The sequence below is a fragment of the Heloderma suspectum genome, chromosome 14 (genome assembly GCF_057233095.1).
Source record: "Heloderma suspectum isolate Gila_16-S chromosome 14, 16-S_ref, whole genome shotgun sequence".
NCBI lineage: Eukaryota > Metazoa > Chordata > Lepidosauria > Squamata > Helodermatidae > Heloderma > Heloderma suspectum.
The window spans coordinates 1,924,852-1,940,541 of NC_139471.1; the positions used below are offsets into that span (position 1 = coordinate 1,924,852).

Consider the following 15,690-nt stretch of genomic DNA (forward strand, 5'->3'; position numbering starts at 1 on the left):
TCTTTCACTAGGCAAAGAGGCAAAGAACTAGCTTTGCGGGATCCATGGAAATAAGAGGCAGTTCTCAGGGTGGGAGGAAAACTTGGGGTGTTGACTGGGAGGGGGCAGATGGGGGACTTGTGTGAAAGCAGAAAAGATCTTGGTGTCGGACCAGAAGGTTGAGGCGTAGAGAAACCCGATCAGTGCTAACGGAGTGTGCAGTCCCTTTTGCCCTTCAGCATTGTTTGGCTGGCTCGATTCCGGATAATTCAGATGCCTTTTTAAGTTTTCGTGTGAACTGTGTTGTCAAGGCAGGGGAATGGCTAAGGTGGCACAGCGGTGGGTGAGTTTGTAGTTAGAAGGAGCTACACCGGTGAATTCGGGAGGGAAGGGTACACAGCCCAGTTTGCGTCTGAGTCTGTATTTCCCATTGTTAAGACCACCCTTGGGATATAACAAGCTGTTCATTACGGGGCTGGTTCATGCGTGCATTTCTCCATCCCTCCATGGCATCAGTCAGCTGGTGGATTCTCTGCTGCAGGTGTGAGCTGCCCTAAAAAGTAGCAGTGATATGACCATTCTCTTTGTGCTGAGTGTGTATGGGGGGGGGGGGACTGAGATGCCTCATTCACCCAGGGAGGGCACAGATGCTGCAACGAACATGCGTGTGTGAACAGGCCATGGGGGCATAAATAAAAGTGTGCAGACGAATACATTAAGTGGCTGTTTCCTGAGAGGGAATTCTGGCTGTCATCTTGCACACCTTAATTAAGGAAGAAGGGGCAGAATGGGCATTACTCGAATCTGTATCTGCTGCTGCTGCTGCTGCTAATAATAATAATAATAATAAGCATATGTACAGGGGGCCTGATCCAGCTCCCCAGCCCCCACACACACCAGGGTCCCAATCCACACTGAACTGCCAGCACCTACTTTAGAGTAAAACCGGAGAGGAAAACATAGCTGCTAGGAAGAGATTTAAAGTAATAGATGCGTTTTGGCCCTGGGCCCCATTGGAATCAGTGGATCCTAAATGGACCTCCAAGTAAACAGGGAGATGATCATAGTGCCCAAGTATCTTTGCCTCCTTGTCTCTCCCCTGCTCAGGCCCTGCTACTGTGAGTCAGCTGAACAAAAGTCAATTCACTTTCAATTCGACTTTAAGATCCAAGGTGGATTCAGTAATTAGGCATGAACTGGGTTTTATATTTCCAGAAGGGGAGAAGGGACATTTTTCCTGTTTCTGGTTCCCAGCAGTCTGAGGGCAGCTGTAGATCCCTCCCTCCCATGACCTGCAGAATGCACTTTGAATGTCGGCAGACCGCCCCCCCACACACACACACGCATTTCACCTCTGGACTCTGAATGTGCAGATGCTGCGACCTCAGCATCAGGCCCTGTCTTTTCCTCTCCCCCACCCCTTTACCACTGGCCAAACCTGCCTTTGTGACGTCTTGCCTGCTGAAGAGATCTGGAGATCTCAGAAGCTTGCACACTTTGCGTGCTGTTTTGCTTGGCCTAGTAAAGATATGCCACCAGTATGGATTTTGGAATTTCACTTAGAGGGGTTGCCTTGCCAGCTCCCAACGCTTGGTGTCACAGTGGGGCGGGGAGGGGAGGAGACATCCTACCCGGAAGGCGTTTGGGGGCTGTAAGCAGAGGCGGGGCTGGTGTTAAGCATAAGCTTGCCGAGGGCCTGTTGTTCAGCAGGGGGGCCCTGCCAAGAGTCCCCTGGGGTTGCTCTTCCTCTTCACGATGGCAGCCTGCGTGCTCCCCTGCCTCTCTGTGGCCCAGATGACGGTGGGGGCGAGGAGGAGGAAGAGGAGGAGGAGAAGGAGCAATTGCAGCTGGTGACCGGGGCGGGGAGAAGGTGGACGCAGCGAGGGAGGGGCCCATGGAGGGGTTCTTGCCCAAGCGCCCCCCAGAGGTGGGCGCTGGCAGTGAGCGGCGCTGTGCAGATCCCGCCCGCAGGCATGCAGTCTGCGAAGGCACGACGCACAAGGAAAGGCGCATGAGGAGGGAAGAGGGCGGATCAGCTGTGTGACGGCAGGGTAGACGAGCTACTCCCCGGGTGAGGAAGAGGCTTGTACCGCTCCGCGGCTTGCTCCCTCGCCCTGCTGATCCAGTAAAGTCCACCGTTGCTCAGGGATCCCGCCTGCCTTTGGAACAGAATCAGCCCAGGCGGCGGCTGATCCGCTTTGCTTTGTGTGCTGTGGCCCCTGGGAGGCTACTAAAGGAGCGGAACGAGTGGAAATGACATTTTCTTCAAACGCGGAACAAGAACGTATGGAGACGTTCCTGAGCAAAAGGACAGTAAATAGAGTTCGGTAGGTTCATGGCACAGGGATGCGAACCTCCATGACCTTGACCACCAGGTATACACGCAACCTCAGAGGTTTTCCCCTTGGCCCTGTGCGTCGCACTCAAAATGTGTTGCGCCCCCAGGAGAAGGGCATCCCTTAGCTCTCGAACGGTGCCTCATGTGCCTTTGGCGGCCCCGATGGCGCCATTGGGATGGTGCGCCGAGTGCACCTTGCGTGCGTCCTTGTGATCAGCTGGACTGATAGGGGCGCGTTTTAAAGCAACATGAAATTGAGCTCAGAACTCTGAAGGCAAATCTCTCTCTGCGGTCTTGCTGAGGAAAAGCCGTCTTGCGTGTCGCACAGCTGCAGTGTGGAGAGGTTTTGCAACAGCACCAGATCTTACAGGAGCAAGGGCTTCTTTTGGCAATATCAGATTACAGTGAAGATGTGTGGGCAACTCAGGCCTGTGAGTGAAATCCAGCCTTCTTGGGGGTCCCAATCCACGCCCCTTCCCCCAACCACCAGTTGTTTGGTTGTTCCCTGGATTTGGTGCAATTATTTTCTCCCCAGTTTAACAGGTTGACATGCCTCTCCTAAGGCTTACTTACAGTCAGTAGGAGCTTTAAGCTAAAATATGCTGATTTCCCCCAGTTTTCTTGTCCCCACCCCTTTGCCTTTGGCCCCGCCCACCACTGGAATGCAGCCCCTGACATCTTTTCTGAAATGGAATTTGGCCCTCAGGCTGAAAGAGGTTCTATCCCCCGCTTCAGGGTGTGGAAAGTCCTTGACATACACTGTCCTGTGGCAATATGTAACCTAACCAGGCTGTCCAATTTTATCCTCACAACAACCCTTCGAGGAAGGATAGGCTGAGAGAAAGGAACGTGCCCAAGTCCACCAATACACTTACGCCTGAGGGATGCTCTGAAGAGTCTAGGTCTCCAAGTCTTCAAGGCAGAGGAATGGGTGAAATCTCAGAATCCCAAAGCAGCTGCTACATAATATTTATTCATTTACAACCTTTGTATGCTGCTCTGCATCTAAACAGATTCTGGAGCGGTGAACAACAAGAGATAAAATGAACCAAAGATAAAGAGAGGAATGAAACATGGTATTAAAATTATTCTTTAAAAAACAGAGTGCCAATAAAACCGAGGCTGATCAACCAAGGAAGGCTTCCTGGAAAAGAGCTGTTTTCAGGAGGCGCTGAAAACAACGCAGTGTTGGCACCTACCTGACCTCCAGAGGCAGGGAGTTCCATAGGAAGGGTGCCACCACATTGAAGGCTCTTCTAACATAATGGGGTGCAGGGGGGACTTATAGCACCCTAAATAGCTACCGGCTGCTCCCCATGCTGAGCAGAAGAAAAGATTATGCCAGTGAGGAAAAACTATGCAAACTGGATTGATTTCTACAGATTCCAGAATTCAGCCTGTCTTGACACAGAGCAGTTTGGACTCAGGGTGTTGATTTTTATTTTTATTTTGGTCTCTGGCAGAAAAGCCTTCCTTTCCCAACCTGGCTACCTCTCATTGTATTATAAACTGGAGGTGGTCAGGGATTGAACCAAGGACTTTCTGGACCATGTGCTCTACCCCTGAGCAATGGAGGCTCCCCATACTCCAAAACCAAGGGGTCTGAACTCCTGGGGCAAGATTTCAGGGCATCTAGGCAAGGGAATTGCATGATCCCCTTGGCACTGTAACACCCCATGCTAGGTTTAATGCATCCTTCCCCAAAGTGATGCCCGCCAGTTGGGCTGAACTACAGTTCCCATCATTCCTTGTCAGCCTTGGCCATGCTGTCTGGGGACAATGGGAGTTGCAGTCCAACCCAACTGGAGGTCAGTGGGTTGGGGAAGGTTGATATAACAGCAACACCTTTGATTGACACACGTCCATCTACCTTAGGTCGAGTAAGACCCTTGGTCCCCTGAACGTAGCACTGTCCCCTCTGGCTGGTATTTTACTGGATATTGTGTTTTCAAGCATGGAGGGAGTCAGTCGTTACATGTTCGTCTGTTGGAACGGCCCTAGGGAGGGACTGCAGCTCAGTGGCAGAATCTCTGCTTTGCACGCAGAAGGGCCCAGGATCAATCCCCAGTCGGTGTCGGCAATACTGGGCTGGGTGGATCAAGGGTCTGACCCCGTACGAGGCAGCTTCCTGTGTTGCCAGTTGATTCAGCCCTCTTTTCAGAACCATCAGGACCGGGATCTTACCTTATTTTTACATGAAGGACGATAGCTCAACGGTGGAGCCCCTGCTCTGCATCGGAAGGCCCCGGGTGTGATACCCGGCAGCATCTCCAGGTAGGGCTAGGAAGGAATCCTGTCCAAATCCCTGGAGAGCCACTGCTGACAGTCAGCGTCTATAACTCTGGGGTAGATGGATTGTGGGCGTGACTCAGTAAAAGGCAGCTGCATGCGGTCTGCTTTAAAGCAGCCCCTTTATCCAAGCCATGAGGACTAGAATCTTATTCTCTCCTTTTAGGTGGAATGGCTGTAGCCCAGCAGTAGAGCCCCTACTTTTCAGGCAGAAGGTCCCAGTATCCAGCAGCATCTCCAGGTAGGGCGAGGAAAGAATCCTTCCTGAAGCCCTGGAGAGTTGCTGCCAGTCAGCACTGACAGTACCGGGCTAGATGGACCCAGGGTCTGACTCGGCCTAAGGCAGCTTCCGATGTTCCTTCCTAGCTGTCACCTGAAACTTGCATGACACCTAGGAGAGCGTAGTCTCCTCTTCCTCAACCTGGTGCCTTCCAGTTATGTCAGACTCCAACTCCAATCACCCCCAGCCAGATGTCAGACTCCAACTCCAATCATCCCCAGCCAGATATGTTGGACCCCAACTCCACTCATCCCCAGCCAGCATGGCCAATGGTCGACCCATCTGGAGGGCAGCAGCCCAACATCAAGTCCGCCTTTTCTTTTTCCTCTCTCCCTTCCTTGGATTTTGTAACATCTTACCGGATGAAAAGGCCTAGAGATTTCAAAAGTTGGCCCACAACGCTGTGCATCACTCCTAATTAGGGCTGTCAGAGAACTTTGCAAGAGATTCCAGTGGGTTCGGATTTCTATTACCTGCAGATTCCGGAGTCGTGCAGATTCCGTGGACTCGCAGACCATGTATTACTTTGGAGTGGGGGACTTGAGTAAATACACACTTATGCTGATGTGTGTTAGCGCTAATATGAACACGCGCTGCTGTGCATAAGCCCAAATGTGTAGTAGCACAAGTGGAACAAAATTCTTGTACATCCCTAAAAAAAACACCCCAATTCTGTTCATCAGCAGATGATGGAATGGAAGACACCTGACAACCCATGACACACAGATGGAACAGATTTAACAAAATCCATGCTCCCCTGCTCCTAAAAACGGTATTGCCTGACCATGGATTTGGGGACTTTTCTTATGGGTTGGCACATCTGACATTGCTTTATGTCTGACTAGCAGCAGCAATCCAAGGGGTCAGGCAGAGCTTCCCCTGCACCTGAAACCCTTTAACTGGAGATCCTGGAAAGGGTAAAATGTGGGATTGCACACTTGTAAAGCATGTGCTTTGGTCCTGAGCTATGAGCTCACCCCTGCTGAAGTCCACAGAAGAAACCATTTTAGTGTACACTTTTTGTGCCTTACACTCCGGTTCCCTCCTCTGCTTTCTGGGGAACAGACTGACCATAAAGATGCTTTTAAAGTGGTGAATTATTGATGCAGTTGGCCAAAATAGACCCTGGAGATGTTCTTCGGAACACTGCGTCTCCGAAAAATTTGACAGTCAACCAGATGTTTCACTGCCCATTTTAGGAATCGCAGGTTCTGGAAGCGGGGTTGTCATTGGCAGGGGGGCGGGGGCACAGTTGCCCAGTTTAGCTGAACATTGGTTTTAACTATGAAACGAGCTCCTTTCCCATTCTTATTCTTCTTACTCTTATTAACATTTCTATACAGCTCAATAGCCAAAACTCTCTGGGCAGTTTACAGAGATTAAAAACATTACAAATACAGTAGACAGAGATTAAAATCCATTTACACAAAAAGACACAAACAGACAATATACGCAAGAGAACATATATCTAAAACAACTTCGAACAAGTGATCTCAAGCAAACAACCATACTCATAAGACAATCCAAGATTAATTAAGACTTATCATATGCTGCCAAATACCTGGGAGAAGAGAAAGGTCTTACCCGGCACCAAAAAGATAACAATGTTGGCGCCAGGCGAGCCTCATCAGGGAGATCTTTCCATAATTGGGGGCCACCACCGAGAAGGCCCTGTCCCTTGTTCCTGTCTTCTGACCTTCCCCCAGAGTAGGCAGCTGGAGGACTTTAGATGTTCAGTGTAGTGTCCAGGTAGGTTCGTGTTGGGAGACGTGCTCCATCATCATCATCATCTTAATCTTATCACAGGGTAGTGAACCTTTTTCAGGTCAAGGGACAAATTCCATTTGGGAGAAGCTGTAGGGAGCTGTGTTCCAATGATGGGTGGAGCCAAAGTGGGGTGGAGCTAAACATACCAAAAATACCAGTCTGTTTTAGCTTAAAGCTCTTGCTGCCCGTAACTCAGCTATAGGAGAGGCATTTCTACCTATTTAAATGGAGAGGGGCAGGCACAAAAGCCTAGAAACCAGCCAGCGACAGGTGGTTGGGGAAAGGGGCATGGAATTGCACCCCTGCTCTATTAAGATCAGCTCTTAGCAGAGCTGCTTTTGGGCATCTTTATGTTAGAAAAGAACACGTTTCAGTTCTGCCGCCTGCCAGCACCTCGCAAGGTTATACAATGGGCAGCAGTACTGACAAGCTGTCTCTCTACCGACTGCTGGAGGAGCCTTTCAAAGCACTCGCCGTCCAGGCGGTGGTTGAATCGGGTGTTCTGCGAAACGTGTGTTGGGATCAAAGCTTTGGCGGGGGTCAATTAATGCCAGAGATCCTCTGGAATCCTCACGATTCAGGAGAAGAAATGTCATTTGTTCCTCCTCTTGCAGACTTTCCCCAATAGGCATGCGTGGAGAGCGGGGACACAATGTGGGTTTTGCCTTCAGGGATGCTGCCCTCATTGACGGGTACGATTTGACGTGTCATTGCTCCTGGCTTAGTCTCGCGCTCAGATCGATGCCGGGTTGCTGTGGAGTAACGATTTCATGGTGGGGTGGTGAAAGCAATCCGAGGCCGTCGGGCCAGGGGGAAGAGGCGGGTGTGGGGAGGCCGCAGGGTTGCAACTGCTGGCGCAAGTTCACATTTTGGTTCCTTGGGGAGGCCTGTTGGTTTCCCGTCGGTTGCTGCTCTTATCCAGGACTGGAGAAGATGCCAAGAGTTCGCAGTTTGGTCCGAGTGGTTTGTTGTTTTGCTTTGTTTTTACAAGGCGGGGGGGGGGCTTCCATTAGAATTGTCTAGTGCTTTTGGGGCCCCCTGGGCAAGATCCCCTCGATGGGCTGCCTCCTTTAGGGATTCTTCCTTCTCGCCCCAGGGCCACCAGCCGCTCTGGCTCCTCCTCCTGGCTCCCACTCGCTCGCTTGACAGGCGGGGGCCAGGCAGCCGCGGCGTCTCCTGCTCCTCCTCGCCTCCACCGTTGCCTGGGCAGGTGAACAGACAGGTGAACCAAATAGGTTGCAGTGGGGAAGAGGAGGAGCGGCTCCAGGGGGCTCTTGTTAGTGCACCTCTGTGGGGGCGGCCCTTCGGCTGGTGCCCCACCATGCCTGCCCTTGGTGCCAGGCCTGGAACTATCGATTTTTTTTTCATTATTTCATTTATATCCTGCTTTTTCCCTCTTGCAAGGAATCCGAGGCAGTTTACATGGCCCTCCTCCTCTATTTTATCCTCACAACAACCCTGTGAGGTAGGTTAGGCAGAGAGTCAATGCCTGGCCCAAAGTCACCCAGTGAGCTTCATGGCCAAGGGGGGCCTCAAACTTGGGTCTCCTGAGTACCAGTGCAACACTCTAACCGCTACACCACACTGGGAATGAAATAGGCCACTGTGTTTCCTCCGCTGCCCGGTGGATGCCCGGTGACGTAAGCAGGACGGGCGGGGGCCATCTTCCGCCTCTTGTTCATTCCCAGCTCCTGGCATGCAGAGGTAGACTGCCTAGGTAATTGGGAGGAGCGCTGGATTCGGCATAAAAGGCTTGGGTCTGTTGGATGTGGTGGAACCCAGATTCGGGGGGGGGGGCTGATGTTTGGGGGTCCGCCTCTTCCTCATGCTGTGAGCAACACAGCTAAGAGTCTGGACTGTGAACCGGGAAGTCTTTGGTCCAAACCTTGTTTCTGCTACATGAGAACATCAGAAGAGCCCTGCTGGATCAGAGCCAGGGTCCATCTAGTCCAGCGTTCTGTTCACACAGTGGCCGACCAGCTGTCGACAGGAAACCCACAAGCAGGGCATGAGCGCGACAGCCCATGTTCCCCAGCAACTGGTGTACACTGCCTCTGGTTCTGGATGTAGCACATAGCTGTCAGGACTAGTAGCCATTCACTTGGTGGTCTTAGGCGGGCCACCCTCTCATCTGCAACCTGGGGCTTTTGGCCTGCCTTACAGGGTTGTTGTAAAATGACTGAGATGAGGTAGGTGAAGTACTTTGTACACTATAGATGATGATGATGATAATGATTGTGCCTTTGGGATATAAACTGGCGTGTTGCTGAAAGGGCTTTGAATCAGTCCGCACTGCCTGTTTCTTTCATTGCTCTGTGTTTCAATTGTGTTCCTAATTCATTTATTTGTTTTAATTAAGATGTCTTAAATCTGGATTGTCTTGTTAGCCATCTATTAAATAAGTACATGAACTACATGTTGGATCGAGCATCTGCCTTTCTCGAAAGGAAGGGTCCCTTAGTGAGAGAAAGCGCTCCACTCACAGAAGGTCCCCCCCTTCTATTTTGGGGGACGCCCCTCCCCATCAACACCACAGAGCACCCATTCAGAAGGGGCTCCTAACTATCTGTGTGGCATTTTTGGAGGGCTGGAGGGGCTTCTGTCAGAAGAAGGGGGCTGCAAAGTCCACTTCCAGCAGCATAAATCTAGATCCAACCCTGTTGTTGTTGTTATATTATTATCATTATTATTATTATTACTACTACTACTACCACCACCACCACCTTTTGTTCCAGCTTTTCTTCTTCTTTTATATTCTTTATTCTCCTTTTCCTCTCTTGCCCCCATTTCCTTATTGTCTCTTCCTTTCTGATGCTCCCTTCTCAGCTGTCTCTCAGAGGGTGGGTGGGCAGGCAGGCTGCCCTTGCAGTTCCTCGTGCGATCCCCTGCCCCACTGCCATCTCACATATTTCCTTTCCCGTGTGTCAAACCAGGTGCTGCCAACCAACCCAGAGGAGAGCTGGCAGGTGTACAGTTCTGCTCAGGACAGTGAAGGGCGGTGTATATGCACAGTTGTAGCTCCTCAACAAACCATGTGCTCACGAGACGCCAGGACAAAGCAACTGCGGCAACTCTTGGAAAAGGTAACGGATGTCCCAGGAGACCACAGGGTGGGAGGATCTAGTGCAAATCCAGTCCTTGGGAGGGAAGCCACCCCCTTCCCAAGCTCCACCTATTTCCCCACTGGCCGATGGTTTGGCGGCTTCCTACTGCCAGGGTTGTATCTGAGCCCATAGAGTCCCAAAGCAGCTCTGATTCTGAGGAGGAGAGGCAACTCATGAGGGAGAAACCCTCTCAGACTTCGGAGGCGCAGCTGGAGGGGGAGCCCCCCCTTCTCACATCCCTGGGAGCGACAGCGAACTGGGCGTGGAAAGGGAGGGACAACCTCAGCTTTTAGATGCGAGGCACAGATGCAGGCACGAGCAAGAGATCGCAGGGGCCGAGCTCCGGCGCTTGGCCCGATTGGCTCGACGTCAACAGCTGCGCCCAGAAGCATCGCGGGAGAGGGGGATCTTCCCCTCCCACCCCTTAAGTTCAGAGAATTGCCGCGTTTTTCCCCAACTGAGATCAACTGACATCCTAACCCAAAGAAGCCCCTAGACGGCTGTTCCTTTGTAGTCCCTCTGAGTCTCAAGCAATTAGCATCTGTATGCCTCATTAGGATAAGTGGAATTAAAGCCTTGGAAAGCAGCCCTTTTGTCCGAGTGTTGATTCTGGCGATTGGAGTATTCAGTAGGCAACAGGGGAACCTTGACACCTACCTCTTGCATGTTTCCCCCCCTACTCTAAAGTCTGCTAAGCCTAGTTACTGGCAGTAACAGCTTTAACTAAAATATGCTGGCGTATTTGGAATTTTGGCCCCCCAAGAGCTTGTCCAAATGTAAATCGTCCCTTGGGCTGGAAGAGGTTCGGCACCCTGGACCTGGCGGTTGCAGCTCTGAAATGCAGATGGAGTCACCTGGACCTTAACTAATCACAACCTTGAACTGGGGTTTGCAGTCGAAACAGGAGCTTGCTTACAGATACTTTTTGCTGGATTTTTTAAACAGAATTTGAACATAAATATCAGGCATATGTCCACTCCCCCAGGGGGGTGCATACAACAAAGTTTAATGAATATCAGTAGCAGATTAATCAACTAAAGCTTTATTTGATTGATTGGTGGGGTTGTTGTTTAAGGGCATCTTATTTTTATATATATATATGTGTGTGTGTGTGTGTGTGTGTGTGTGTGTCATTTTAGGCCATGCTACAAGCTTTAAAGAATTTAAATGGTAGATTAATCAACTATATCTTTAGTTGATTAATTGGTGGGGTTGCCATTTAAGGGCATTTTTTATTATTAAAACTATTTGGTTTATTGCAAGTTGTCCGACATTCCCTTTGTTATATTAAAACGGCACCTGCTTTGAGGTTTTGATAATATCCAAATGTGTTTCAGTTGAATCCATTAATTGATGCAAAGGCAGTTGATTAATCAATGAAAACCATTAAACGAGTTAACAGCCTTATTTTATTTTGTAAGGTTCACATTTCACAACTCTGAACTTTCTGTTTACAAATATAGTTTTATGATCGCAAATCTGCAGCTGCATCTTCTTCTTTGTTTAAGATCAAGGGTGTAGAAGCTCTTTCGCCCAAGGGCCGAATCCCATTTCAGAGAAGCTCTCGGGGGCTGCATTCCAGTGGTGGGCGGGGCCAAAGCCAAAAGGGGCGGGGCCAAAATGCAAAAGATGTCAGCATATTTTAGCTTAAAGCTCCTGCTGCCAGTAACTCAGCCTTAGGAGAGGCATTTCAGCCTTTTAGAATTGGGGGGGGGGGAGCCAGGAAACCACCAAAACAATCTGCTGTTGGGGAAAAGGGGGTGGGACCAGGGGAAGGGGGTGTGGCCATCTGGGGAAGGTTCGTGGGAGAGAAAAGGTCCCCAAAAGGGCCAGATGTGGTCTGTAGGCCTGAGGTTCTACACCCCTTTTGTAAATATTCCAACCCAAAGGAAGACTATACACCACACATTTACTTTCTCCACTCGGTATGGAGAGACCTCTGTCAATAGAAAAGTGAAATATTCTTTGCAAATACTACATCAGAATACACCAATACATCGGTGAAAATACCCAGTGCAGACTCATGTCTCTATTGATTAATTGGTGGGCCTGGCATTTAAGGACACGGGCATAGTGGAAATAGAATTTTTCTGGTAGTCCATAGATACTGGAGTCTGAGATATGCATTTCTATTGTGTATTCTGAGATAGTATTGTAATGTGTATTTCCTGCTTGTATTGATGTGGGTTTCTATAGTATGTATATTGGACCTTTGTTCTGGTTGGATTGTTTTTGAGAAGAGCCATCTCCTGTTTTGGAATTGCTTCTTGCCTTTTCTGGTTGCCTGAGTTGTGCATGAATCATCACTAGGTGATGAGAGAGAAGCACAGTAGTCCAACACATCAGAAGAGCACCAGGCTGGTCAAGGCTAGTCAAATGTTTTCGTTGGCTAATAAATGTGGTGGATTTCTTTGCAAGGCTGCTTTTGAGTCAACATCTTTTTATCTTTTTTCTTTTGCATCCAGATTGCATCCAGTAGCTTTGCCCTGCTATGTAAAGGACACAAATAAAGTAGAGGCATATTCCCAAATATTCAAATGCCACCACATTTTGTCCACTTCTATCATTCACATTTTGAATTTGAAATTTCACATTAAAAATGCTTTAGAATGTGAACTCTGCCTTTCCACATTTGAAAATTTGACTTCTTTAGAGGACCTGCCAGGCGGCAGTGATGAGATATTTAGCATGCAATAGCTGATAGCTAACATTGCACGTCAGCTATCAAATATTGGAACATTTCCAGTGTTGCAATCAACTGTCATGGGATGTCAGTTTTAAAATATCTGAACATCCAGGAAGTAGCTGGGAAATATCTTGAAAACCACCTTGGTTGTTTCAAAAAGGCAGTACAGAAACATAATAAATACATAATAATTAAATTTGACATTAAAATGTGCAGAGGAGACTTATTAGAAGCTGTAGAGGAGATCAATTAATTTGTTTCAATTAATTTGTTTCTCTTAGATGTTATGGTGCTAAAAGCTGCAGAAAATATTTTTTGAGAAGTTCGAGATGGCAGAATGCATTCTCTCTTAATTAAAATCATGAAAAGATCAAAGCCAGGCTGTTGCCCCAAGTAAATCAACTGGAAGAAAAAAATTATTACATCTCCAATTGGCTTGAATCCCATTACTTTTCATTAATTTAGTGCTTCAACATTTTCAAAGGATCAGCCTCCAAAAAAAAGACGAGAGCAGCAAAATTAAAATGGAGGGCATGTTCCCTCCTCTCCGCTGATTTTAAAAAGACTGAGCACCAAATAGTAACAAAAGAGGAATATATGTGGTCTCTCTGTGTGTGTGTGTGTGTGTGTGTGTGTTTACACCAACACTCATGTAATCTCTTTTTAACAGTGTGCAGTCCAAAGACATCTGAGGAATCTTATTATGGGGTATAATCTTGGGATCAAGGGATTCGTCGCTTAATAGCTACCACTGAGCATGTACAAATTCTTGTGAAATCTCCCCCCCCCCCATTAAATTAATTGGATTTTGGTGACTAAATGTATCATTATCTCTGGCATTTTAAAGACTATCAGCCAGGATTTGATGAATACAGCAAAATATATTTTCCCCTACCCCAATCCTTGGAACAAATTGACATGTTAGTTTTAGGGTGACTACTTATGTTGTTGTTCAGTCGTGACCGACTCTTCGTGACCCCTTCGTGACCATAGCACGCCAGGCCTTCCTGTCCTGTGACCACTTATACACTGCCCCAAAAGAGCAAATTCATCACCAAAACAGAGGACAAAAGAAGACACCAACTGGCATAACTTTTTGCTAATTGAGATATATAGATGCAAATTTATAAATAATTACTATAATTTAAGGAGGGGACACCTTCAGATAGAAGACTGTCCTGTGTAAAGTAGGACAGCTGGCCACCCTACTTAGTCCCCCCATTTTTCAACCTTTACTAAATAGGAACTTCAGATTGGCCTTGCTAGATTGGACCAAGGTTCACTGAAGATGGGTTAAAAGCACCTGGAAACTCTGTGCAGAACCACATCCTAGGGACAGTCAGTCATTCTTACACATACTGATTCCCCTGTATATATAAATCTGCATGTGCATCCTTAAAACTACAAAACCTATGATGCACAATGTCTGCAAGGGAGGTGGGGATAAGCAGATGTCAGAAAAACTAGCTGTTCTATGCAGCAACGGTACATCCCTAACCCTCTGACTCAGTGCGACTCTGACCTATGTGTGCATTCAGAAAGGAGCTGCACATGAAGAGGGAAACCATAAATAGGAGGACACTTGCAGAACAAACGAAAGCTAGCCGACATCCAGAAATGAGGTTCCTGGGTTTTCTGGGAAGATCCATGCATGGGAGAATGGATTTCAAAGCAAAGTTTCTCCTTGAGGTTTTGCACACCCCTAGCACCCCTCCTCCTCAGCCTCGCAAATTGGTAACATAACATTCATCATTTCAGAGAAGAGCTTCAAACGCAGCCTTCAGTAAAAGCACAGGACAGCCCTTCAAATACATGCTTTCAAACAGAGGACTATCCTCTATAAAGTAGGACACATGGCCATCCTAACCTGTTGAATCCCTGTTTCAGACCAAATCCACCACACTCTCCTCATTGGCTCATTGGAACTCGCCAGGCCCTGCGCTGGGACCACTTCTGGCTGCAGAGGCCAAGTGTTGTTGTTGTTTTAAATAGGGCTGTTAAACCTCTTTCAGCCCAAGAGCCGAACTCCATTTCAGAGAAGTTCTCAGGGGCCACATTTCAGTGGTGTGCGGGGCCGAAGACAAAAAGGGTGTGGCCAAAAAACAGATTTGGCATAACACAGTCCATCTGTCCAGCCCAGAGGTATTGAGCCTCCGGCCCGGGAGCCAAATCTGCCCTGCCTGGGGTCCCAATCAGGATGATTTCCCAAATGGCCATGCCCCCTTCCCTTGGGCCCACCCCCTGGCCCCAGCTGCTGATTATTTGGTGGTTCCCCAGTTTTTGCATAGTTTTCCCCACTTCCTAAAAAGGTTGAAATGCTTCTCCTAAAGCTATGTTATTGGCAGGAAAAACTCCAAGCAAAAATGGGCAGAGAGCTTTGCCACAACTGAATTCAGACTTGGGGCTGAAACAGTTTCAACAGCCCTGGTATGGAATAAGCTTAAAATTCTGGATCTCTAGCTAAAAAAAATAAAATTACACAAACCTGTACAAAATTCTATGGAACCACCCATGAACTTAAAAAGCATTCTCCTTTAAGATGTTTTCCCTTGCACCGATTAACTGTGAGGAGATGCAGCCTTTGCAGTTCGATATCAAACTTGCCACAGAGCAGGTAGATTATGGGCTTGTGGATAGACCTCCGCAAAGACCTCTCTCAAATCTGACCCAGATATCATTCCCTTGGCATATTGTACAAAGCATGATATGTAATAGTATGTGCAAGATCTCCCACTTGTTTTAAGCCACAAAGAAAGTTGGTATGGGACTGAGGAAGATACAGAGACTTTGTTTATGGCAAGGTTGCCTAATAAGGCATTATCTCCTGATTGGGCTCTCCGAAGCATCTTCCTAGTTGTGGCAAGCTGGAAACATGTGCACCACACATGAAATAGGTCATGTATTATTTATCAGCTAGCTATTTATACTGGGACAATCGAGCTGTACGTCTCTTCTAGTGATTAATGCCATAATCATCATCAAAGCAAGTCCGTGATGCTTGCCTGGCAGCCATCTTTGTCACTGGCATGCCGATTTCTGCTTCAACAGTCGATGACTGTCATGTGTACATGGCGAGATGATAATTCACACCGGAGCGGAAACATTCTTCTTAGCCAAATGCCCCCCGGATGGCTAGGAGTGGCCTCCCCGCCTTCCAAAATCAGGCGAATGAATGCAGCAAACAAAATAAACAAAACATTTTGCTCTCCGGGAATGCCTTTGTTTGTACAGATGACACTCTGGCGTC

General features: G+C 48.3%; 1 protein-coding gene across 2 annotated transcripts in view; it reads left to right on the forward strand.

Annotated features, from left to right (window-relative positions):
* OLFM1 (olfactomedin 1) overlaps nt 1–15,690 on the forward strand; it is a 61,947-nt gene that overhangs the window by 29,010 nt on the left and 17,247 nt on the right. For both annotated transcript variants that reach the window (XM_084821176.1, XM_084821175.1), the window contains exon 2: nt 9,587–9,736. In XM_084821176.1, the coding sequence (XP_084677302.1) occupies nt 9,587–9,736 (150 nt within the window). The remainder of the gene's footprint in view (nt 1–9,586; nt 9,737–15,690) is intronic.